The sequence below is a fragment of the Lycorma delicatula genome, chromosome 5, assembly GCF_047948215.1.
Source record: "Lycorma delicatula isolate Av1 chromosome 5, ASM4794821v1, whole genome shotgun sequence".
Taxonomy (NCBI): domain Eukaryota; kingdom Metazoa; phylum Arthropoda; class Insecta; order Hemiptera; family Fulgoridae; genus Lycorma; species Lycorma delicatula.
The window spans coordinates 150036492-150063575 of NC_134459.1; the positions used below are offsets into that span (position 1 = coordinate 150036492).

The 27084-nt window shown below is 29.2% G+C and overlaps 1 protein-coding gene across 1 annotated transcript; it reads right to left on the reverse strand.

Annotated features, from left to right (window-relative positions):
• Window positions 1–10728: 10728 nt before the first annotated feature.
• Window positions 10729–26808, reverse strand: LOC142325481 (uncharacterized). Its single transcript, XM_075367298.1, has 4 exons — window positions 26616–26808; window positions 21301–21603; window positions 14958–15113; window positions 10729–12140 (listed from the first exon to the last, which is right to left on the reverse strand). Exons 1-4 carry the CDS (start codon window positions 26689–26691, stop codon window positions 12034–12036), a joined length of 642 nt encoding a protein of 213 aa, XP_075223413.1. The 5' UTR covers window positions 26692–26808; the 3' UTR covers window positions 10729–12033.
• Between the last annotated feature and the right edge of the window lie 276 nt (window positions 26809–27084).

The window sequence follows — 27084 nt, forward strand, 5'->3', positions numbered from 1 at the left end:
GACAAAAAAAATCTTTTTTGTTCCCCAAATCAAAACAAAATTTGAGACATCTTCTACGGAAAGTATTATATTTTATTTTTAACTTTTCCCTTATTACACATAATTAAAGTTTAGAAGGAATTTTGTACTTGTTTTGCATTATAAATTTTTGTAGAAATAAAATTGATCATGGCTATATACATATATGTATATATATATATATATATATATACATACAGGTATTAAGCAACAACCAGCTGGCTAAAGCTACTAACAATCTTATTGTTAATAGCTAAGGTTACTAATAAAATTATATTACGTACAATGTATACATAACTGATGACAAATTTGTTTAATGAATTAAAAAATTATTTAAATAAAATGATTGGTTTTATATAAGTATAAAAATCTTAAGTGATTTGAACTGAAAACAAGATTTGAACAATAAACACATATTTATAAAAAATTAATGAGAAGATTATTGTGAATTTTGCAGTGATTGATACAGAACAATTTTAGTGACTTAAAACTGATATGTGATGTTACCTGGACCATGTAGATAATAAAATAGGTAAAATACTTGTAAATACTCCTGCTATAATATGAATGTATATATAATATATATATTTAATGCATAAATGTTTAATGTAAATAAACAGTATAAGCCTGTTTTAATGTTTATAAATAAGTAATATTCCAATCTCAGCCTACTTATTAGATGTTCCTCTACCTGTATATATATGATTCTTTTTTTTTATCTTCATTTTAAACGGCCTGAAAATTGTAACTGTATTTAGGAATATAATGTATAGTTACTAATGTGAAATTTTGTAAAACATTATGTACAGATAATGATTTAGTGCATAAAATGCGTTATCAATTCTGCTACCTCATTACTTTAAATAATTAATTATAAAGTATCTATTTTATTACTTTTGTCTTATCTGTAATGAAAACAGGAAATAAAAATTGAAATTGAAAAGCTAATTATATAACGCATTTTCTGTACTTTTTTCTACTGAGAAGATTTTTTAGAGAAATGCAATGTACTCCAGTATATATAAAGAACATTTATATTCAATAAAAAAAAAACTACTACTGTTTAAAGTACTATTCTGCTATTGTACTAAAAAAAATTACTATTGTTTGTTTAATGATACTTTAATTCTTAAGTTATCTAGATATTTCATATGTTTTACAATAAATTAATTCTACGTAAACTTTAATATTGCTTAATTTTAATGAGTGAAAAAAGGAAGAGATTCTCAAACAATTAATAAATTTTTTTTATGTTCAACCCCTATTAATTTTGTTGATTCTTTTTTTTTAATTTTTAGAGGAATTTACCATAGTAATCAGTTGGTAAATTTCTTCCAGATAATATGAATAGAAGATTTTTAAATGAAAAATTACATAGTCATTAGATGATTTGAACATATTTATGATATGTTCATAATATTTGAACAACATTTATTTGTCATTATCATTGCATAGTATTAGATTAGTATAGCATATAGATATATATTTGAAATCAGTCTGATATTCAACGTATTTTCTTATGAGATTTTTAGAAAATTAATTGGAAAAAATTCAGTAAAAAATAAATACATGTTACAACATTCTAGCTCATGCTTGGAATATAACTACTTAATACTACTACACTACTTTTTTTATATTTTTGTCAATACTAGTCTCTTTCCTTGTGCATTTCTTTCAAACAGCATTTTTTATTCAGATGTAATCTTTTTTGTAGGCCTACCAAGATTTTAAATAAAAATTAAGAACTTTGCATTAAAAATGCATCATAGAGCTCCATCTTGTTCACTTTCACCACTCATCCCCCATTACATTTACCCCTCTATACCCCTAATAATATTACTTTTCTTATCTCTTTATCTAACACCTCGGTCACAAAACCAAGGAAAGTGTGGAATAAAGTATTAAATAAAAACTTTAAAATAAGTTTTAAAGTAATAAACAGTTAAATAGTATATTTTTTTTAATATTTTGGGTAAATTTTTTAATTTGTTTTTTAACATTTATTTTCTGCTAAATTATTTAAATATCCTATCATTTTGTTGTATTTATTTTCTAATTTCCCATATTTTTACTTGAAAATGAATTGAAATGAAAAGCCTTTTTTTTAGATAATTGATGAAGTGAAAACATTAGATATTTGTTGCAATTTTTTCTTTAATATTCTTCTTTTTTATAAAAATTTTGAGTATTTTGTTGTTTTGTATTACAATTTATCTGAAGGGTAAGAAACATTTTCAAACAATGGCATTGTCTTTTTCTTGCTACAGTAACTAGCTCATTGTCATTACTATCACTATATCCAATACTTTATTCAAAAACTTTCAGCTTTATTTTACTTTTTGTTATTATTTATTTTCCACTTTGAAATCACTTTAATTCAGTAAATCTACAAAAAAATTAAAAATCACAACACTAAGTATAAAGCCTCAATTTTATATATATATATATATATATATATATATATATATATATATATATATATATATATATATATACAAATAAAATATTGAATATTTTATATTCCTTCACATTAGAAGGATCAACTCAACAAGTCAATCCTTCTGTCATGAATGTGTATGTTATAATTTGTGTGTTAATTGCAATTTACAATATTAAATATTCACTACAGTAGATTTATACAGAATCATGGATAAATTTTTAAGTGGGCATAAGTGAGCATTCGGCGATAATGAAGCATCAACAAGTGCACAGATGAGCATGGTTCCTAAAATAAAATCAGGAAAGTATTCTCAAAAATACTAAAATCTTGGGTTTACCAGTACTGAAGTAAATGAAGACAAATGGCCCCTGTGTGTTATTTGCTCAAAAATTTTGGCAGCAGACAGCATGAAACCTAATAAACTTAAACGACATTTGAAAACGTTTCATAGTGAGTATGTTAACAAACCCGAGAATTCTTAGAACTAAAATTAAAGTCATATGAAAAGCAAATATTGTTTTTAAAAAACCTTTGAATGAAAAAGCATTACTTGCCTCTTACAAAGTTTTATATAAAATAATCAGATGTAAAAAGCCTTACACCATTGGTGAAGAGCTTAAAGTAAAGAACTATACACTAAACTAAAGAGCTAATAAACGACATTTGGAAACACTTCATATTGAGTATGTTAACAAACCATTGGTGAGGAACTTATTTTCTGCAAACCATTAGAACTCAAAGCAACAGCACTCACATTATTTGCTATGTTAAATGATTTTATAAACCAGGCAAACAGAGTGGAAAATTGCATCGGAATATACACTGATGGTGGTTGTTTAATGTCTGGAAGCTTCCAAAGTACACATGCACTTATGAAACAAAAATTTCCACAGTGTGTCTGGACACATTGCATGATCCACAGAGAAGTTATAGCTTCCAAAGAAATGAATCCTAGTCCGAGTATTGTGCTAACAATGGTTGTAACTGTAGTAAATTGAGAGTATAAAAATACTCTAGAATCAAAAATCTTGTAAAGACATGGGTGCAGTACATTCAGCATTACTATTTTATTGCAAGGAAAAATCGTTATCATATGGGAAATTTTTGCAACATGTTTATGATTTAAGAGATGAAATCACCATTTTTTCTATTAGAGGAAAACCAACCAGAAGCCAAGAAGTTTCGAGATGGTTTACTTTTGATGGAATTGAGCTACTTGGTCGACATATTCGAGAAATTAAATACATTGAATCTTCAACTCCAAGGAGCAAATACCCATATGCCGGATATGAGTGACAAAGTTAATGCTTTTTGTTGATAGTTGGAATTGTAGAGCAGAAATTTAAAGCCGAAAAACCTAGAAATATTTGAAAATGTAAATGAATGTGTAAAAACTTACCAGGCTGAAGATCAGCATGTGAAAGTTGTTTTCGTAACCACTGAAGATCATTTAACCATGCTGACAAAGAATGTTAAAAAGTACTTTCTTGCTGATGACAACTTGGTAGCAAGTTACAATTGGATTAGAGATCCATTTCAAAATACTCCCAAAGGACTCTTGTCGAAGAAGAAATCTTCATAGGCTTCATGGCAAGCGGCAAAATCAAAAGACAATTTACTAATAAATCACTCTTTGAATTTTGGGCAGGGGTGGTGGATGATGAGTTTTCTGCACTGAAAACATGAGCATTTTGTATACTATTACCATTTTCAACATCCTACCTTTGTGGGACCATTTTTAATGTGGTGGTTACTTTGAAGACAAAATATAGATCTCAACTAAATATAGAAAAAAAATACTTGTCCATTTGTAATATTAAACCTTCCTTCAAAAAACTTTACTCTGCAAGATAAGCCCAAGGGAGTCACTAATAATTATTAAACTTATTTTTAATTTAATATTGGTTGGTTAATTATTAAATACTTTGTTCAGTACTGATACAATCCTATTTATAGGGTGTTATATCAGTGTAAATGTGTATTTTATTATTTATTATGTCAATGTATTTTGTTTTGCTTTCCTTTCAGTAAATTAATAAATTCTTTTAATAATATTTTCTTTTCGATATGCTTGAACATATCATGTTCCCCTAGGGGGGCGCACCCCACATGTTGAAAAACACTGCTATAATCTTATAATAAATAAAAAATCATAAATTCTTGTTTTGCTGTACCATACAGCTATATATTTTTGCCGAAAACTAAGATTTTAACACACAAACACTTACTATCAAACAACAGCTGATAAAAGCAGCCTTCAACAGTTAAATATCTCTTTAAATTCAATATATTTAATTTCTACAGTACATTGGTGATTAACGTATACACTAATAGTGTAAGGAATTATTCATGGAATGACTTTCATTTAAGGTTATCCAGATTAAATGCAATGACCTAAATTTGCAATGAACATCTTAGTCCATTGCAAATGGACTAATTTATTACTTATTATAGCCTATCTTTTGGGAAACATAAGGATCAGTCTTCAAAGTATCGAAAGGTTTGACGTGTTTGTAATTTATTATCTTATTTAAATGCATACATAAAAAGGAAATTATTCATTTTAATAACTGCTATCAAATGTTTAATAATTTATTTAATGAATAGGATCATTAAAAGTGATATTTAATTACTTAAAAATAATTATCAGATTAACAGCAATATCAACATTGTAAGACCTCACTAATTACTTGTAAACATGACAAATTTGTTTTATATATGCCTAATAAACTGTGTAGAAAACCTAGAGTTATATTTGTATAATTTTTTACATGTTAGAAATTAAGATATGTAACGTATTATTTATTATATAAATTAATGAGGTTTGCTTAAATGCTTTTCTTTATACTTGCTATTCAAATTTATATTTAATATGTACAGTATAAATTAATACTAAAAAGTATATTTATAGTTGTTAGAATAACTATGTAATACATAATAATGAAAATATATTGCAGACTGAAATAAGCAAAATAAATTTAAAATTAATTATTAATTTTATAATAATCTAAATATTATGTGATGTTTTAAAGATTTAAAAATAAATATGTATTTACTTTTTGTAAGATGTTAATTTAATATAAACTGTTTTTATGTTTTCCATTTCTTGAATAGTTTGTAGTAAATAAACTATAATTCTTTTTTTAATTTCTTATGGTAAAATATTCTAACTTTGATGTACAGATACTTTGTTCTATTAATATTAATGGTTATCTTCAGTTCTCAGGGTTATAAAGGAAACATCATTTTTATATTCTTTATTGATGTGTTATTAAAAATTTATTACTTTAATGAAGTGGTTTATGTAATTAACTTTTTTATGCATTGAAAAAGTTATTTTAAAATTATAAGAAATTCACTTTTGAATTATATATGAAACTTGTTCTTCTAAAGGACCCTTTTCATTTCCAATTATTCTGGCCCTTCTTCAGTGGAATAATAGACAGTACTGTTGTTAATGGAGTGTCATATTTGGTGTTACAACTAAATTCATTTACCAATTTTTATAGAATTTTGCAGTAAGTTTTCTTGTTATTAGGCAAAACATATGATTTTTAACATTAAAAAATAATGATTTTCTATAAAATTTTCTATTTCAAACTGGTTGCCACTAAATGACTGCAGTTAAGCCACTGTTAAGTGCATTGAATATTAGTCCTCAATCCGGAATCAAACCTGTCAGGTTTTCATCATAATTATTAACTTACATATGTACATTAAATCCATAGGTATATTGATTGTAGGCAGTCAGCACATCAACCACAAGTCGTTTCCAAAAATGTAACAATCTTCTTTACGAATAACAAACATCCCATGCCAGGTTTACTAGAAAGTGAGGACTGAAGTGCTTTCACATTGCTTTCTTTTCTAAGCAAAATACAAAGTTGCAAATCAGTGCACCAAGCTTGTAGAAATGAAAGTGTCATTCAACACTGCAAATAACTGGCTATATAATGACCAACGTTACATGCAGAGTAAGCTACTCTGATTGGTGCCTCTTATAGCTCAGGTACTTTACATGTATTATAGCCTTAAGATATTGTAAAACACTGCATTACATACTTTGCTTCAGCTCAGGGGAATTATTACACACAAGAATTGCATACACACATCAATTATTACAATGTTATAAAAGTTTGATGTTATAAAAAAAGAAGTAGAAAAAGTAGAAAGTAAATTTGTGTATTAGGGGATAGAGTGGGAAAAGAAATACTTTTAAAGATGTACTTTCTTGAAAGTTAACTTTCAGTAAACTTCAGTGTCCCTGGAAAAGTCTTTATAATATGGTTAACATATTAAAACTATTTTAATTAATAACTAAACTTTCCATAGTTAATTATAATCAAAAATTCCACTTCATAATTTATTTTAATTTTCATTTTATTAGTTCAATTTTGGTGTAACGCTCAATCTGTTAAATTCAATACAAAGTGAATGAAATCTAATATTTACATTACTGAACTATGTACATTATTTAATTAATATTTTGTTTTATTGTATTTTTCCAACCTCAATGGCAGATATTGCATCTGTCTTTTACCCAGAAGATTTTGGGTTCAACTCCCAGTCAGGCTTGGCATTTTTTTGTATACTACAAAATTTATTTCTTATCTAATAAAAAGTGTAGCAATTATAACAGGATTTCAGCCAGTTATTGCAAATATAAATAAATATTAAACACCATTAACTGCTATGACCATTAATGATTAAAAAAAATGGCAACAACTTGCAGAAAATTGCATCCCACACTCTTAACCTTGACAATCTATGCTAACCATTCCAATGAATATGGTTTTGGTTAACATTTTATTTTAGTACATATTTTTCAATTTCCAGAAAGTTACTACCAATGTATTCTAGATCTTGTGAAATCATCCAATTTTAAAAGATGTAGTTTACTATTTTACTGAGATTCCAGTTTCAAATATCCTTGAAGAGAATTATTCTCACATAATTTAAAAGCGTCACTAAAAATTTTCATTATTTTAAATTAACATTTTCTCATGCATTCATTGGATAAATAGTAATAATTTAGTTTATCTAAAATAAAAAATTCTAAAATGTACACATCTATTTTAATTTGTTTGTTTCTTGTGTAAAGTACATACATACTGTGTACTTACTACACACTACTGAATTAAAACTAATATTTAATGGCGCATTTTTATACACATTTTTCCTGTACTAATTGCCAACAACAAATTGGAATCCAGAAGTTAACAGCAAGTTTATTGGCCTCTGAAGTTGCAACTTCAGAGGCCAATAAAAACCACTTTATTAAATAAGGTATTGGCTGTTGGTGTTGAGTCTTTAGTTCACATTTCTTTTATAAAAGGTATAGGATGTATAGATAAAAGGTATAGTTTTATATAGGTATAGGTATTTTATATAGGTATCTATAGCTAATAAAAAAATTCAAGCATCATGAAACAACTGGGGATGTACTTTAACATCCTGCCAGATCCATTCTATACATTATAGTTGGCAAGTTATTACAATATACTTAAATACTGCACAAAACTATGAATTTTTAATGATAAACTGAAAACTGGATTTACTTATATTGAACTTTATTTATAACATTTTATACCTTGCCTAATTCCTCGATGACATTATACTTTGAATTCTAACTTCATGCAATTGAAAATGTTATGACGTAGACAGAACAAAATTCATTTAAATAAAATTTGGTTAGATTTATCATTAATAATTACAATTGTAACTACTAGTGATCATGGAGACAACAGCAATGTAAATAAAAATTATAAATTTTTTTTATATTTTTATTTCAGGTTATCTACTGAAACAGTGCTGCACAGAACTCAACAATTAAATATCTTAATCTCAGCACTAGTACTAAATCTCATTTCATTTCTATAATTACTTAGATAAGTATTGAAAAATTTTAACAAAGTTTTACTTGATTATTTATCTAACATGGAGGAACATGTGCGCGTGATTTTTTTTTTATAAATCTTCATTCATCTAAATTTTTGTGTACTAATTAGATATGTGAACATAAATATAAGTTTTTCTACGTTCATGTTAGTTTTTTATTAAAAAATTTATTACAGGGTATAATATACATAAATTGAAAATATAAGATGTTTTACAGTAAAAACATTTTTTCCCCTAATGAGTTAAAAGCCAGTTACAAGTTTATAATGCGTAGCTTCACAACAGAAAGGAATACATTTATTAATTAATTTATTTTATGAATACATTATGTTTCAGTCTTCCTTATGACATGGTACATACAAAACATCTCAGATACAAGCATCAGTTACAGTTATTTTCTAAGTGTAATGATATTAAAAAAAAGTCTACTGTGAAAAAGTGAAGATATCATTTATAGGACTAAATATCACCAATAATAGTTTTTTGACATGATCACATTAGTATATTAGGCTCATTGAAGAAGTCAAAGAAAATTACTTCACTCCTACCTTCCCTGAGTCAGGGATTAGATATCACTTCTTGTTACAAGAAGTAGTTACATGCTCATTAATTACTAGATCATATTACATAGTACTAATAGTTGCATAAGTCTCAAGATAAACATGTGACTCTCAGCTCACTACAGTCATTACAATTATAGCATTTAAAACATCCCTTTAAGGAAGAACCTGTATTCAATAACACCTTTTCTGAAAATTGTTGTAACCAATTTCCTAAGTAAAATAACCTATATAAATTAACTGATCAACCCATCATCAACATAGCCTAAATTGTAAAATATTTTTATTTTATTTAAATTGTAAAATATTTATATTTTATTTAAATTATAAAATTTAATATATTATAATGAAATTTAGATTTTTAATTAAATAGTTACGTTATTTAATTGGTTATTAACCTTTTTTCATTTAATGACTTAAATGATAAAAATAATAAATAAAACTATGTTGACATACAGTTATTGTTTAATGTTTTGTAGAATGGATGATAGTCATAACACAAATTACTGAGGCAACAACAAATTTATCAGTCTAACTTTATATTACCTAAATTTATATTACCTAACAATTACAATTTATATTACCTAACTTTGAAAGTATATTTTTAACACTTTCATAATACAAAATTTGTATTTTATTTTTCAAATAATTAAATTCAATTCTGATGTTAAAAAAAATTACATAAGTTGATCAGAACATTCTCATAAAGCATTGTTTTGTAGGATTTAGTTGACAAACAGATGTGAATTTAACAATTTTTTAAAATTGTAGCACATTTCTTCTGATTTAAATTAGTAGTTGCTAAATCTCTTTTTCTTTAAGAAAAAATTTACTTCAATTTTACACTATATATATATATATATATATATATATATATATAAAATACCAAAAATTAAATTTTTTATCATGGGTCCAAGTATCCTGATGAAAAAATTTTACAGTTCTAAATGGAGAAGTAGTATGGTACTGTAAAATTACTTTTATCAGAATATTTTCTGAACCAATAAATTGTTGAGCGAGATGCTTAGTGAGACTTAAGTGCATCATATATCAGCCAGCATGAGAAAAGATAAAATTTTAATTATTTAAAAATAATTTATGTAATCAAATACCAAAAAAGTTTTCTTTGGAATAAAAACCCTTAAAATATGTGAATATGATAAATTATTGATTTTCAGAAAGGGAAAAGCACGCATGCCAAAAGTATTATAAGAATCTTAGATACCATAAATCCAACCCAGTTGCTCCTCTCCAAGAAGCTAACACCACAGCAGATTACAAAGATGACTGCAATGACATAGCTTCTCAGGAAATACTCCAGATAAGATGATAATCTACATCAGCTCTTACAAGCTGATAATTTGGCAGCACCTGTTACATTTTACAGAAGAACATCCTTGAAACTGAAGGATGAGAAAACGATAAAATGGCAATGGCCAAGGCCATACTCAATGAACTGATTCCAGTGAATCACTGTAAGAATAGAAAATACAGTTTACTGCATGCTTTTGGTATCATATTTAGAGACTAATGAACACAGCAGTCAACGTCAATTAAAAAAATTTTGCTATCAAGGCTGGAGGAAAATGTTTGGCAGAAACTGTACTGGAACATTCAAGTTTTTAGCTAACACATCTTTCTCCAAAAGCTGATCAAGTATTGCCTTGAAACATTTACTTAAAACTACTATATTTCAAACAATGCAGTACAAAATTCTAAACCCTTTAAATGCAGGATGTCCAAACAGCTTACTTGCCAGTATTATGAGTTCTGTAAACCTACAGTTCACAGAATAAAAATAAAAAAAATAAGTAAAAAATCAAATAATTTTATTTATACATCTTACAGAATTATACCTAACAATTTACAACTATATTTAAATTTTTATATTAGGAAATTACATTAAAAAATATACAATTAACTTGCATTTTTATCAGTATAAAATATCAGATATTAAAAATGTTTATATTAATATAATAATTGTTAATATAATAACATGCACGCCATCAACTCTGCTCTTTATAAAATTTGAATCTACAAGAAATTTGTTAAAAGAATAATTTTAGAAATTACAAATTTAAAAAATTCTGAGTTTAATATTAATAACTAATTAATAATATTTTCTAATTATTATTTTACTTTTTAGAAATTACAATTTTCCTGGATATATTCTAACCCCTATTGTTTATAATGACTAACACCACTTTAACTAAATATTAATAATTAGTTACTAAAAAAAATAATTTATTTTGTGAATATTATTTGATGTGGTAAAAATGGGTTGCAATTTAAAAAATTACCAGTCTTTTTTTACACGTTCACTGTCAACTCTGACATGGTGAATTGTCTACCCAAATTAAAAGGTATGTAATACCCTTTAATTAGGTAGTCTAGATGTTTAAAAGCAAAATTACTGTTCTGTCATATTCATCACAGAATATAATATATGGACACTGACCATATGAAGTCTGTTTTAGATGAGTTTTGGTGATAAGCTGTTACTTTAAAGGGTATACAGAAAATTCACCATGTCAGAATAGGAAATAACACAAAAATTCAAAACCTTACCCACTATGTAACAGTTATAATTTATATTGTTTGTTTAAATCAAATCTTAGCCATTAAAAAACCATACCAACTCACACTTACAAAAGGGAGATTTGAGGGAAATTTGATTTTTCCTCAAATGGGCAGTTTGTTATTGTAGTTTATGACATTAATGTGTTTCAGGAATTTTCAAATATCAAATTAATGAAACCGATATAAAAGTACAATTTATGAAAGTTGTTGGCTCTAAGTTAAGTTGACATAAGTTTTTTTTTTAATTTAGAAAATTTATAGGACAATTTTTTTTTGTAAAAAAGTTTTTATCTTATAGTGGAAAGTATACTGAACAAGAATACATATTTATAATCTTTTCTTTTTTTTTTACTATTTAAATTATGAAATGCTAGGCTGTTAAAATATGTTAAAAAATTAATAACAAACCATGTTAAAAAACACTTACAAAAATGTTAATTCTAATTCATGGATTTGAATTAGAAATATTTACATTTTTTTAAATTAATTAAAACCTATTAAAATTAAAGTAGTCTATAACTAATCGTAAAAAAATTTTTAATCATTAAAAACTGGTGGAATCTCAAATCTTTCATCATAAAATTCATCAGGCAGTTTAAATTCCAGTAAAAAAAATGATTCATCACATTCCGGCATTTTCATAGCTACAACAGAAAAATTAAAGATGAGAAATATTATAAACTAATTTCATTGCACTATATATCAGTAAATCTTTAACTTATCAATTGCCACTTCTGATGCATAAATGGACCTCTTGTATAACAATAATTCAGATACTGGAATAAATTATAGATTTTTATTTAATTCATTTAATAATTTATTTAGCTTCATGCAATTTACAATTGCAAAACACAAAAATACATAAGTTTTCTTTACACCAGTAATAAAGTGCAATCTAAGTTCATTGTTTTAAAACATCTAACTGTAAATCTAATTTTACCAGTTCAAGGAACTCAATAAATAATGGTACTATATCTTTTGATCATGCCATTACATACCTTAAACCACAGAACTCTTGTTAATCCTCTCTTATTAACCCTAATTATTAATTAGTCTTTTAATTGAAGTCTGGAATGAATGGTTTAATGAGAAATATACTTTATTTTACTTTTTTTTTTAAATTTTATCTCATATTTTTTAGATATTATTGGATTTAGAATGAAGTATAAAAAGTACATGATTGTAAAGATTTGTACTGTTAGAATGTAAGGCTCTTCTGAACAAAACTCTTTGCCTCTATTTCACCTGCAACAACTACACCAGCTTCTTTACTTTACTGTTTCTTTGTTCTTTCTTAACACTTTCTTCTTTGCTTTTTCTGGCTTTTTCTTTTTCAGTTTTTAAAAAACCCTTCTTGTAATCCACTGCCACCCGTAGTTTTCTAAAGTGCAAGGAATTGCTGATTAATTCACTTTGTTATAACAAGTTACTTGAAATGTTATAAATGCAACAGTAACAAAGAGTATGCTGAATCTTCATGCACAAACCTGCAGTCACAAATAACTTTTCTTCTAATAAAAATTATGAAAATACTTTTAATTTACTGCAATCTAGTACTATTACTTTGATTACTTATATAACAATACGAATGCAGTTATCAGTAAATTTTCCCATTCTATGCAATTTTCCTTTTCTTTTTCCTGTTTAGCCTCTGATAATTACCTTTCAGATAATACTTCAGAGGATGAATGAGGATGACATGTATGATTGTAAATGAAATGTAGTCTTGTACATTCTCAGTTCAACCATTCCTGAGATGTGTGGTTAATTGAAACCCAACCACCAAAGAACACCAGTATCCACGATCTAGTATTCAAATCCGTGTAAAAATAACTGACTTTACTAGGACTTGAACACTGGAACTCTCAACTTCCAAATCAGCTGATTTGGGAAGACGAGCTCACCACTAGACCACCAACCCGGTGGGTCGTACGTACACAATTTATTTGCATATATGTAACTTTCTGTACTGGATTTTAACAAAACATAACCCATAAATCAATATTAAATTATGCAATTATAATTAAAGAAATATTTGCTACACAGAGTATATTTTGTTTCAGAATATGCCAGAGTATAGTCCACTTCCTGAACCACTCCGCATACACTGTAAACTACCAATTTTTTCAAACTTGCAAGCACAAAATTAACACAATTCACTTCAAATATTTAAAACCTGATAAAGTAATAAAAAAAATAGTTGTAGTACCAGGATATATTATGAGAAAAAATTGGCAGTATATTAAATATATGAACTTGATGAGTTGCACTACTAGTACACAAATAACAATACCTAAATTCAACAAAATGTAATCCAGACTGGTTTTATTTCCAATTTTCAGATGCAAGAGCTGAATTTTCTTTTTGTTAACTATATTATAATCCATCAAAAATATATATTTTATTTTCCTAATTTGTAGATTGCAATCTGTTCAAGTAGTGAACAATAGCAATTACACCATGGCCCAGTGAGAACAGGATGAGACATGCACAACATGAAAATAAGGTTTAGTCTTGTACAGACTCAAACCATTCCTCATAAATGTGTGTTTAATTAACCCCAACCAACAAAGTACACCAGTATTCAAATCTAGTCTAATATTCAAATCAGTATAAAGGCAACTAACTTTTTACTAGGATTTGAACCTCAGAACCTTTGACTTCAAAAATCAGCTGTTAAACAACTGATTTATGATGATAGTTAACCATTAGACCCGCCTGGTGAGCAAGTATAAATATTATTCTTCTTATCAACTGATGACAACTATTTAACAACCAAAATGGCCATTTTGTCTTAGATTTGAGTAATTTTATTTGTAAATTTATGTTTGGGTGCTTTCTAGATTTCCAATTTTCAACAAATTCTAAATTTAATAAATTATTTAAATAACCTAAGTGTTTTTACACTAGCACAGTATAGATTAAATTAAATTTATAAAATGTAGAAATTAAGTACTAAAATATTAAGAGCTTGTTATGAAAAGCCAGTAGTAGTCTGTTTCGATCGATTCTGTTTTGATTAAATCTGACAAACTATTAGGAACTTGAATCATGCTCCTACATCAAATAATACATTGTAACAGGAAAAAGAAAATGCAATTCTTAATATTGTTTCAGTTATTAGTCATATTTAATTTATTATTTATAAATAGAAAGTTAATTTAACTAAATAGTTTAAAATAACTGCACTGTAATAAAGATTAAAAACATGAACCAAGACCACAAATTTGTGAACAAAGCAAATGGGAAAGATCCAAGTCTCCCACAAAAGTATATTTACAGCAGCAAACAAGTTAACATTGATTTATAAATACAATTTTACATTTTAGTGCATATATTCTGATATTACAAAGTCTTTAACTGCAAATTATAAGTTACTGCATATTCAAATTTACAACTGAAATAAAATTATCATAAACAGGCTTAAATGGATTTAGAAATAAGTTATTTAATTTACTTACAAGTTGGTGATTCAGGTTGACAAAACGTTTTATACAAATCATCAATAGTTACATCTGGAAGTGGAGCATTACGTGTTTGGGGGCAAGGTTCAAGGCACAATATATCAATAGCATCATCAGTGAGTTGTATATCCTTAGGCCAGTTAAGACCATGAACTGAAATTTACAGTTAAAAAGCAAATTAACTCAATATTAAAAAAAAAAACTACAACAAAAAACCACTAAAATTATTGAAAGTTCAATTATTAAATATTGAAAGTTATTATTCATAAGTTAGTGAAATGTTACATACAATATTTGGTAAATTATTTCATCACACTCTTCTGGCTGCAAATTTTCATTACTTAACTTTACTTGCCTTGGTAAATAAAGTATAAAAGTCTCCCATCTGTTGTACAACCACAAAATATAGTAATCCAAGTTTGTCCACAACTCAAAGTATCCATCTGTTCAAGTTTGTACAACATTTTATGTTCTGCTTCCAAAGCAAGCAATGATCAAACAAAATACCAGTCTAGATTACATAGAAAAGTAGCTCACAACTTTAAACAAGTATCTCATTCACATTCTCTAACAAAAATTAAGATGTTAGAGAAATATTCTAGTCAGGGAATAACAAAAGATATTAAGTGTAAGAGAATAACAAAAACCAAATTAAGACCTGAAAATTAATGCATATTTCTTACTTTTTTAAAAATGAATTAAGGTAAAGGCAATCAAAACACCACTTCCACAATAGGCTATATCCTTCAGCATAAACCTGCCAACACATGTTCTGCTTAGTTAGCCTGTACTCAGAGAGTATACATTGAAATGGAGTAGAGTACTCCTACATCAACAAAATGTAAAAAATGTGAAGAAATGATAATTTTTAACTGTTGAAACATTACTACTACTGAAATTCATCATCACCTACAATCTGTTTATGATGAAAGTGTTGGCCAAGATACAGTTAATTGCTGGGTAATGAGTTTTTAAGCATTAACCTAATCATGCAGAAATACACAGTAGGTCTGAAAAGTTCCCGAACCAAATTTCTGTTGTCGATACAATTAACGCCCTTTCTCGGATAATCAAGGAACTATGCAATACGATGTCTGACAAGTGTGTGTACAAAATTTCATCACGTTTTGTCACTCCAGTCTTGAGTTACATTCAGCCGTATACATTGTGTTCATGTGACCTTGTGCAAGCTCACAACATGGAACGTCCCAACCTCATTAGGGGAAGACAACCACCTAGTGAAGTTCCGGTCACCACACCAACCCCCATTCATAGCTTTGTTGGGCTTTAACAGGAGTCATCTATTGCCCTCTGACTTTTTACATCTCATAGTAATAAGCCTGACCTCATTGGGATGCCACTGATGTAAATGCCTCGGTAGACATTTGGATCGGTGATTTATAACTCAGCTTTTGCCTTCACTGTAGGCCTCATCCAGACATCTTGAATGTCCTACATCGTATCACTCTGAATTAGCTAACCAAACTTGCAGAAGCGCGAACCCTGCGCCTAGTTTTACTTATTATAAGCCAATTTCGTGAATGTCTCTTAATTTGAGGCAAATTAAACACAACATACCACCAAAAATGTTGATCGCAACAACAGATTTAGTCCTATTTCCTTACTGAACTCTACTTTAGTTCAAACCCTAGAATGAGGAAAAAATTATGAACTCTGGTCTGGTCCACTAGGGAGAGGCGGACAGACCTCCTACTCCATTCAGCTCCATCGCAGAGTCCAGCGTGACGTTCACCTCATAAACCATCATCGAGATGCCGCTACACATCACGGCTGCACGATATCCCATGCACTCGGCAGTGCATGGGATACCGTGCAGTCACCATCCCACCGACACTGTCGGTGGGATGGTGACTGCACTGGGATTCTAATCTGCCCTCATCAAAACGCTGCTACACCTCACAGCTGCATGGTATCTCATTCCCATCGGCAGTGCAGTCACCGTTCTGCCAACAGCTTTTACAATCATAATCACCTCTTATCTAACTAACCGTTGCTCGCTGCCAAAGCGTCTACCGGACCCTAGCCACCTGGGTTCCTACTCTCCTAAATCCCTTTGGTCGCTCTACGTTGGGCGAGGAATTGAAGGAAACCAGCCACAATTGTCCAATATCTGCAAGTCCTCCAGTTGATTCGCAGATCAAAGAAGGAGTTTACTCTCTCAAGTTCCCTAACAACTTTGGTACGCTCAGCTTTGTACCGGGGACAGACACAGGAAATGGTTCACCATGTCATCAACCCTACAGTCCGGACACAAGCCAGAGACAACCAACCTAAATCTAGCCGAACTATCTCTAAAAGCACCATGTCCCAAAAGAAATTGAGTAATATGCCAATTGGGGAAAACCCAGGTAATCGCTCGCAACTCCCTGACATTTGGAAAAATACCATGCATGTATCGACCAGTAGAAGATCACGACATGGAACAGAGAAGCACGATAAAATTTTATGTTCAACTTAAAAAATCTTATTCTATGATACAGCAAGCATTCAGTGATGAAGCCACATCTCATACTACAACATACACATGGTGGAATCGGTTTAAAGACGGTTTGAATGACAATGAACGAAGCGGGAGCCTTGAACAGCTGGTTCATGACAAAAATGTTGTGCACTCCTGCTCAAACAACCTCATCTTACCCTCTGGGTCATAGTAGAAGAGCTAAACATTGATAAAGATACGGTACATACAATTCTAATAGAAAAAATGAACTACCAAAAGGTGTGCTCTTGTTTCATTCCACACTTCTTGACCGACGAACGAAAACAGGTGTCTTTCTTGTGCTCAAGACTTCATTGAAACAGCCGATAGCAACCCTAATTTTTTACAAACAATTGTTGGGAATGAAAGCTGGTGATTAATCTATGATCTGAAAACAAAGCGTCAATCCGCTGCTTGGTTGAGTCCTGAAACACAAAGACTGGCAAAAGTAGGCCAGCAAAAATCTACAGTAAAAACAATGTTGATTGCATTCTTCAACTGAAAGGACCTGATTCATCATGAATTTGTCCCAACTGGTCAAACCATGAATTCTAAATTCTATTTGGAAGTAATGAAATGCCTGATGCATCGAATCTGGTTTGAGTACTGGGATCCAAGCAATTGGACTCTCTAGCACGACAATGCCCCGGTACACATGGCAACAGTTGTTATTATGCTGCAAATCAAATCACAGTCTTATCCCTCTTGGCTCCAGCAGACTATTTTCTGTTCCCGAAACTTGAAGATGAAAGGCAGATATTTCAACAACATTCTGACCATCCAAAGGACTTGCACTGAGCAGTAGAAGGCGATCCCACAAAGTGAGTTTTCCAGAGCGTTTGACAGGTTCTACTTTGTTTATCTTTGCTGTATTTTTATTTAATTTAGTTTAGGAACTTTTCAGTCTTACTGTATATCAGTAACTGTAATACAGTTAAAATATTACACTCCATTTATTAATTGAATAAACAAAACTGAGTGAATGTACCACTCAAAAATGGATGCGACATGATTGGAATAGAAAATAAACAAACACGTATAATTATTAATTAACTTTATTATTAAAAAGATTATACTTGATGAAAACCATGAATGATATCAGAAAAAACATACAGGAAAGAGGTGAAGTTTGCAAACTCTTCAATCTTATCAAGAACAGGACAGATACCTTATCAATGTTGTGATTACACAGTTGGATATACTGCTATTATATTTTTAAAAAAACCAAACAAACCAATAAAAAAGCCACAAACATACCATAAAAAAAAAAACAATAAAAAAATGTAGCCACATTTCTTTTAGAATTGTATTAGTATTTAAAGTATATCTGCAAGACTAAACATCTTGAACCACAGATGTAAACCATACCATAAATTCTGCTTGATGTATCAAAAACCACAAAAAAACAAATTAGTAAAATTTGGAAATCAGCAGCACCAAGTTATGGCATGATAACAATGCATAAACAATGCTAGATGTTCTTGAAATACTAAAATTTGATTCTCTCAAAAAAAATTAAAGAGCTCATTTCATTACAAATGATGAAATGAAACAAAAATAGGTCACCTGAACATTTCTTTAAAGGCATGCAAAAACTTATCACACATTTAAAGAAATATAATCAAAATTAAACTGTAATTATTGGAAAATATGAGTTGAATCATAAAAGGTGATTTAAAAGAAATATTTTAGAAAAGGTTGAGCTATAAGAAGAGATTTTGCATGTAGTATAGCATTTATAGTTCCAACAATAATAGCTTCTTTCCTTACTTTTAAAAATTATCCCAGACTGAACTTTGATATTCCAAGTTGATTGCAGCAGTAACAATATTAAGATAAGTTTTTCTATGGCTGCATTATAAAGTTAGAATTTTGCAGCTGGAACCTGTCATAATGACAATCATTATGAAAGAAATTTTCATTATGTTACAGGTGATCAACCAATCAAAAGCCTAAATCTTTTCAACCAATGACCAATCAGAAGTGGGTATTAGTGTTTGATGTATTTTTTTAAAAAATAAAAAAAATCTCTTTTACTTTGATTTTAATCTGATTTATAGTTGGTAAGCAGAGGTTCATTTGAAATAGGTAAGCTTCTATACCACACTGTTTATCCTTTAGTTAATTATGTCAGATTCTAAGAAAGAAATATCTTTAACACTGATCGATATTAAAGAAAAGGTAGAACTTATGACTAATAACCTACTGCCAAAGAAATATATTGTTTAATGTATTTTTTGAAAAATGTTAAAAAAATATTGTGTAAACTATGTATTTTTTTCCCCTTGATATCACCACATAAGTTTGAAACTTGTGCATGGGATATGGAAATGAAATTTTGTAGATATTAAAAATGTCATATATGACCACGATTCGAGCCCAGGTCATCTGCCACGGAGATAAGCAAATCATTTAAATCAATAATATTTTCCCAATATTTTCTCAATCACAGAAAAAATATGGTATGTAACTTTCTACAATGGCCATTAATGCACTCTTACAACGTTTACAACACTTGTCAAGGTTCATGCCATAACTTACTTTGCAATTATGCATTAATGGTTTTCTGTAGGCTCTTAGCATAATGTACTGTACAGTAAATACTTAATAAAATTGTAATGCCTAAACAAAACACGTACTAATATTTATTTATGAGAAGTTATTTCTAAAGTAAAGACTGATTCATTGTAAAAAAAATTATTGTCTAAACTTTATAAATATTTTTTATTTCTCTAAAATTACATACCTTACACTACTTCTCTATATAATCGCCACATGAATTAAGACATTTATCGTAGTGATACACCATCTTCAATATACCCTCATCATATTATTCTTCTGCTGCCAGTCCATTTAGCCACTGATTAACAGCATTTTAAGTTCATTGTCACCACAAATTGCTTACCACTAGAAAATTCTTTCAATTTCCCAAACAAACGGTAATCAGAAGGAGCTAAGTTCGAACTACATGGTGGGTGATCGTGAATTTCCTATCCAAATGTTCTCAGTAAATCACATGTCAGATCCGCAACATATGAACATGCATTATCATGCAGCAGGACGATGCCGTTAGTCAGCCGCTCATGTCACCAATTTTGAATGGTGTGCCGTATCTTATGTAGAGTTTCTCAGTAGGCTTCTGCATTTATAATCATTCCACATGGCATGAAATCAATCAGCAGTATGCCAAACCAATCCCCAAAGACTGTGGCCATCAGTTTGTGTCCAAATGGCTGTGGCTTGAACTTTTTTGGTTTGATTGGTTATCTTTACAAATGTATAGGATTTACGTATAACATACATTCATACCACATATCATAAACATATTATTACATATCACACATTATAAAGGGTTTAGATATACAAAGGGGTTTATCTTTTCTTCAGTTAATAGAAACTTAAGAAAAATGAACACAAAAACAATCAATACTTACTTTTTTTTAACCCCAGTAAATCTGAATTCATTTACATTCTATTTCATTCAGATATATTCTGTACAGAAAGTTATAGTTATACACTCATTTTTTATAAAGCATATTACAAATTTCTAAAAAAATAAATTTATATAATAGCATATTACTGAAAATATATAGTTATTTCAATCAGACTTGCATAATACAGAAGGGAATATTACTACATTCACATCTTTTTCCTGCACAACTAATACAAAAAGCTAATATATTAGTCTTTCGATAAACTGCTGAACAATATACCTTATTATGAGCACAAACTATAAATATCATCAATAAATTTTTATAAGTAATTTAATATCTTAAAAATAAATTTCTCTGACAAAATATTGATTTATAAACAAAACTGTAAGCAATAAAATACACTTACGCCAATCATAATCATCATGCTTGAATATGCATGACGGGCAATCATCAATATCTACGTCACTTTCACTGTCAACTGTATCGTCTACAACTGGAGCTGGAGCATAAGCAGGAACAAATGTAGTAGAAGGTTCTTTAGCAACAGCTTTTCTGGAGTCCTTCTTAAATTCAATTTTAATATTCTTCTTACAACTATTTTCTTCATTCTGCAACTTTTTTTTTAATGCATTTTCCTTCATAGAAACAATATTTTTAACATCGCTCAATACTTTACCTTTCTTTACACTTCCAACAACATTTTTCCAAGCTAAATAAATAAGAGAAAAGTAAACAATACAAATAAAAAAATTAATAAATCTTTGTAAAATAAAGAATTATACATAATGTTCTACAAGTTCTTATTAATTTTTAAAAATTTAATAAAATAAGTGTTTAATGTTTTTAAATTTTAATGCACCATAATTGTTGGACGCATATTTCAAAAACAAATGGATGAGAACTATTAAATTATATGTGTTCCCTTACACTACTCTCACTATACTCTTCAGATTTAACTCTTCAATTAATTTTATTTAGAAATAATTACCATTCCAATTAACTATTTGATGAACTTCATACTTCCAATTAACATTTAATGAAAAACTGTAATTTATTAATAAAAAACATGTATACAGTTTTAATTGTTATGTCATCTCTTGCTCTTTATCCTTAAACATATTAGCATCCCAACCCCATAGGGGAAAACACCCACCTTGTGACGTTACCAGTCACTACACCACCCCTTCCATTCCGAGCTCTGAGGGGCTTTACTGGAGGTCGTCTTTAGACCCTCTAACAGATTACATCTCACAGTCATCAGCCAGGCCTTGGTCGGAATATCACCGATGTAAATGTCTCAGCAGACATTTGCATCAGGAAATTACAAATTGAATTTTGTTTTCATGTAGGCCTCAAACAGATATCTTCACATCCAACCTAACATGATTCCCTCAAACTAACTAACTAACCAAGACCACGGACTTCACGCCTAGTCTAAATTTGACAACACTGTTCGTGACTCCAAATGCCTCAGAAAACGAAGAAGTTGCAAGTCAAATCAGTGCTACACTCATGCCAATCAAAATTATGATTTATGCAACATACAGTTTCAGACCTACACCCAATAAGTCGACCAAATTAGGTCAACTAACAAGGAGAATGTAACCTCAATCCGGTCCACGCAGGAGCCAGGGACAAACCACACACTCCCACCTGGCCCCATTATGGAGTCTTGCGTGGCATTACCAAATCACAATCAGGAACCGCCATCAACCAGCAAAACAAAGCCATGCCCCTGGTCACACGGCCACCCCCAATCAGTGGGAGCCCCAAATCAAATCACAAATTATACCAATATAATCATGGCACAATGCCAATGCACCTACCTCCAACCAATCCAATGCCTAGGCCAGAACCCTAGCCACCTGAGATCCTACCATGACCTACTAGATCTACACACCGCAAGGCAATTTCTGACACATCACAGAATTTTACCTTAGCCAATGAACTAATTTCAATCTTCTTTTGTTTTATAAACTCAAGCCATTTTTGTACACAAACCTCACGTAGACGGTGAAAGTAAGGTTATTTTACCATCAGTAAAGAACTTCTTGCATTTTATAGCTCTGTAGCAAAGTGCAACTTCTTACTGGAAATTCCTGTCACCACTTGGAAAATTCTCTTGAAAGAGTGGAGCCACATTTCGCTGGAGTAAATCTATGTATTGTTTAAGATGCCATTATTCTTTAATTGGCACCAATGGTCCCAGTGTCATTAAGTCATAAAACCCTGAAACAATCTTTTTCCTGAATGTCTTGGGGGGTTTGTTGAATATGAGCAGATGAAGTAGTTTCATTTGACCTGTGCATAGAAAGTTTACCTTATAATGCCAGACTTCAGAATGGCATTCATCAGAGAAAATTAACTTCTTCCATCACTTGAACACGCAGTCTTTATTAGTTTTGGTTCACTGCAGATGTTTGTAGAACAAGACTGAAATATGCAGCTGCTTTTTCATTGACTTGTATCCAGCCTTATATTAAGAGTTCTCTCATTGCAATATTACCCTTTTTTTTTTTTTACAATAATTCATTTACAACATTTGCTCAAAGTTTGTACATGGGAATATGAAATGTAAGTGTTGTATGAAAAATGCCATGCCCCTCCGTGAATTGAACACAGAACTGCCAGATGAAAGGCTGGCACTACCACACCACCATGGAGGTCAGCAAATATTAATATCACATTTTGTTATTTCACCATCTACATCTATAACAGATACATATTTTACTTTTATAAAAAAAAAAATTGTAAAATTTAAAAAAATTTTAAATTGTTTCAAAATTCTATTAACATCTGCCACATCTATGACATCTGACATTCCTTACCAATCTTTTTTTTTGTAATGTGTTTGTATGGTTAGTTAATAAAAAGAAGAATATGCTTATTTGCCTGAAAAGAAGAAAAATGCCAAAAAAGAAATATCACATCTCAATTCTTATCACTTATTGGTTATAAAAGTAAAATATGAATCAAACTATCTGTTATAAATGTAGATGGTGAGATAACAAAATGTGGGTTTTGAATAAGGGCCTAAAACTTATCTAAGTAAAGTTTTTTGATATCACTAACCATTGGCCCAGGGGATGGAAAAAAAATGGGGTTTTGAAGACAAAAAACACCATACCTCCCTTAATAGGGAGGCAGTTTTAAGTGGTCGTTAGTCCTCTAAGCATTTCCTAAAACTTCTATCTTAAACAATTTTTGAAATGACCAACTCTTACAGCGAGGGATGACCAAAATATGGAATTTTAAGAAGATGGGGCTTGTCGTATGCTAAACATGTGAAGCTTTTTTTCACATGCAACCATTGTATTGAGTAAATTTGAAGTTTTTCTTAACTTTAAAATGGAAATCTTTTTTATCCCTTACTTAACACTGGTGAAATCTACCTCCACCTTCTGGCGTGCCAAAAGGGATTTTTTTAAGTGTAGTGTCCATCTTGTTAATAAAAAATACATATAGTCTTACTCAGTTTATTTCAAAAATGCACGGTATTTAGTAAATTTTTCTGTATAAAAATATTACCAAATTGGCCAAAATATCAGATTTAAAAAATTATAACCCTCTAGTGACATTGAATTTACTCATCAGGAGCTGTATCTCAACACAAACTTTAATATAAAATAGTAGGTATGCATAGGATCAGGAAAACACAATATCTAAATGTCAGAAAGCAGGTTTGGACAGCAGATGACCAATAAATGGTCAAAGTCCACACCATGTTATCAATACTCAAGTCAATTATTTATCAGTTTTGTGAGTTGTCAAGACCTGTTCTGTGGAGAGAGGTTAGGGTTAAATTTGGACTTTTGTGGTGAGTAGAGATATATTATAAAGGTAAATACTTGCCAATAATACAAAGGCAATACTTACCACCATTTTGTATGGCACTTGGCCAAATTTATGTTTAAATGGAAATGTAGTCACTATAGAGTGAGACTAATCTACATGTTCCATCTAATAACAACAAGACAACAGATAATCCTTACAAAGAATGTTATCAGTCATCTTCAACAACTGACTCCTAGTCTGCCTCTCCTAGTTTATGGTTTATTCTTCTCCCCATAATCTTAACCCTAACATCTTGTAATAATAGGCATTATTACATATGTGTATATGTAATAAAGGTGGTGGAAACATCTTATTATTTAATATTAATTGAGAATTATAATTTAGAATCGTATTATTTTTGGATTTTCTAGTTTAATTTGTTTATTTTTATTTAATTATTCTGTAATTTATGTTTAATTTAATCTACATTAAAGTTAACTACAGAGTGTCTGAAAAACAGACCCTCAGACGAACAACATACATATTTAGGCAAACATGCCCGATCTGTAATAAATTGCAAAAATGTCTTATCTTTTAGTTCATTACTCCTCTGATATTATTGGACAATATTCTACGTAAGTCGTACAAGAAAGCCATGTAGTGTCCACATCAGATTTTTTATTATTCATTCTATTGTATCATCAAATATATTTATTGGACTGTACAATAATGCCTTTTCCAGATGTGTAATACCTAATACAAATTGTTAAAGAGTTTGTAGGAAGGAATCAGAATGTTATTTTAACACTTTATAATTAGATTACTGGCTGCTATTGTCATGTAGCATTTAACATTTATCCAAAGGTAATTAAACAAGATAAAAAGCAGCCAGTTTTGAAGCACATATTTAGTCATTTATTGGAGGAAGGGGACGTATGTTTTTTTAAAATTATCTTGCTGAATGAATTCTATTGGAGTCCATTATTAATATCTTTACTATAATAATTAAAAATTGTTTTTCCCCATTCAGCCATATTTCTGAATGCTAATAATAAAGTATTGCCAGAATTCAAGTAATATAGAACTCATGTTAATCGTAAAAAACTGGATACAATGCATTTTTCATACAATTTCTCATTTATATAAGAATGTTCAAATCAAAACTTCTAAAAAATAATTTGTATAGATTTTTGGAAAATTAGCATAAAATAATTTACTTAAAATATTGTATCCATGAAAATACTTTCAAAAAACAAAATTTTAATATTTCATTTAAAAATGACAACTTTATAATTCAGGTTTTGTTTTGAAACTTATCAAGTTTGTAAAATCAGATATTTTCTTCCATTACATTTTTAGTTGTAAAAAAATTATCACTTTGATTTTGTATTTCTCAATGTTACAAAGATCCCTACATCCACAAATATTACATTAATAACAAATTCTATGCATATTATGATGGCCTTTTTTGATTTATTTTTTTTTATCTTAGGAATGGTTTACAATATTCATGAAATTCAACACAACATATTACTTCAATTACAATTATGTAGCATACATAAAATTTTAATTAACAATCAGCAATCTTTAAAAAATAAAACTTAATTATAAAATTACATTACAAATGTATTCATTAAGTTTAACATGTAATTTTTAAAAAAAATACCGTTGAAAACTTTTTTCTAATGACCTGTCATGTAACCAAACATGTTACAACAAACTATGAGTTTGTACAGTAAATTTGTAATGCTGCCAGCAATCATTTTTTACCGCAATACTGTTGACGTAACACATGAAAATTAAAATACAATAATATGGAAACTATTTTACATTAAGTTAAAAACAACGTAAAAAAAATTTTAACTCTTAGAAAATTGCATTAACGATTTAAATATTTCAAAACTGATTCAATGCAACAGATAACAAAATAACGAATAATTTACTCACCTGAACTAACTTTCCCCACATGTATTCCTGCATTTTCTTTCAATAAGTCTACTTTTGAATCTTCTATATAAGCCATGTTTAACTCAATTTTAAATTAGAACTTATTTGTAATCGAGTAATATTTCAAATTCGAGAGCCGTAAGTTCTTGCAAATATAACGAATTTAACCAACAAGTGAAGCCACAACGTGTTACAAAAAACATAAACTATTGTACTCTGTTAAGAAAAAAAATCGACTTATCAAACTGATGAAATTATGCCAGTAGAAAGTGTAAAGTAAATTTAAATTATTTAAAAAATAATCTATCAATAGCGTTCACTAGTAATGTATAGAATTGAAATAAACTATCCATTAGTCAATATTAAAACGTTTTTCAGTACATCTCTATAATTTTCATTATTTATTAAAAAAATAAAAATAAATAAGTTTTAAATAAAAAATAAATAATTGCAGCAGAAAATAAAATTC

What these genes read in the sequence shown, in the direction of transcription:
- LOC142325481 (XM_075367298.1), bottom strand. Translation starts at nt 26,691, where the DNA reads ATGGCTTATATAGAAGATTCAAAAGTAGACTTATTGAAAGAAAATGCA. An exon ending in TGTGGGGAAAGTTAGTTCAG is followed by an intron (nt 21,604 to 26,615) that starts GTGAGTAAATTA and finishes TTATTTATTTAG; the next exon opens with CTTGGAAAAATGTTGTTGGA. An exon ending in TCAACCTGAATCACCAACTT is followed by an intron (nt 12,141 to 14,957) that starts GTAAGTAAATTA and finishes TTTCTGTTGTAG; the next exon opens with CTATGAAAATGCCGGAATGT.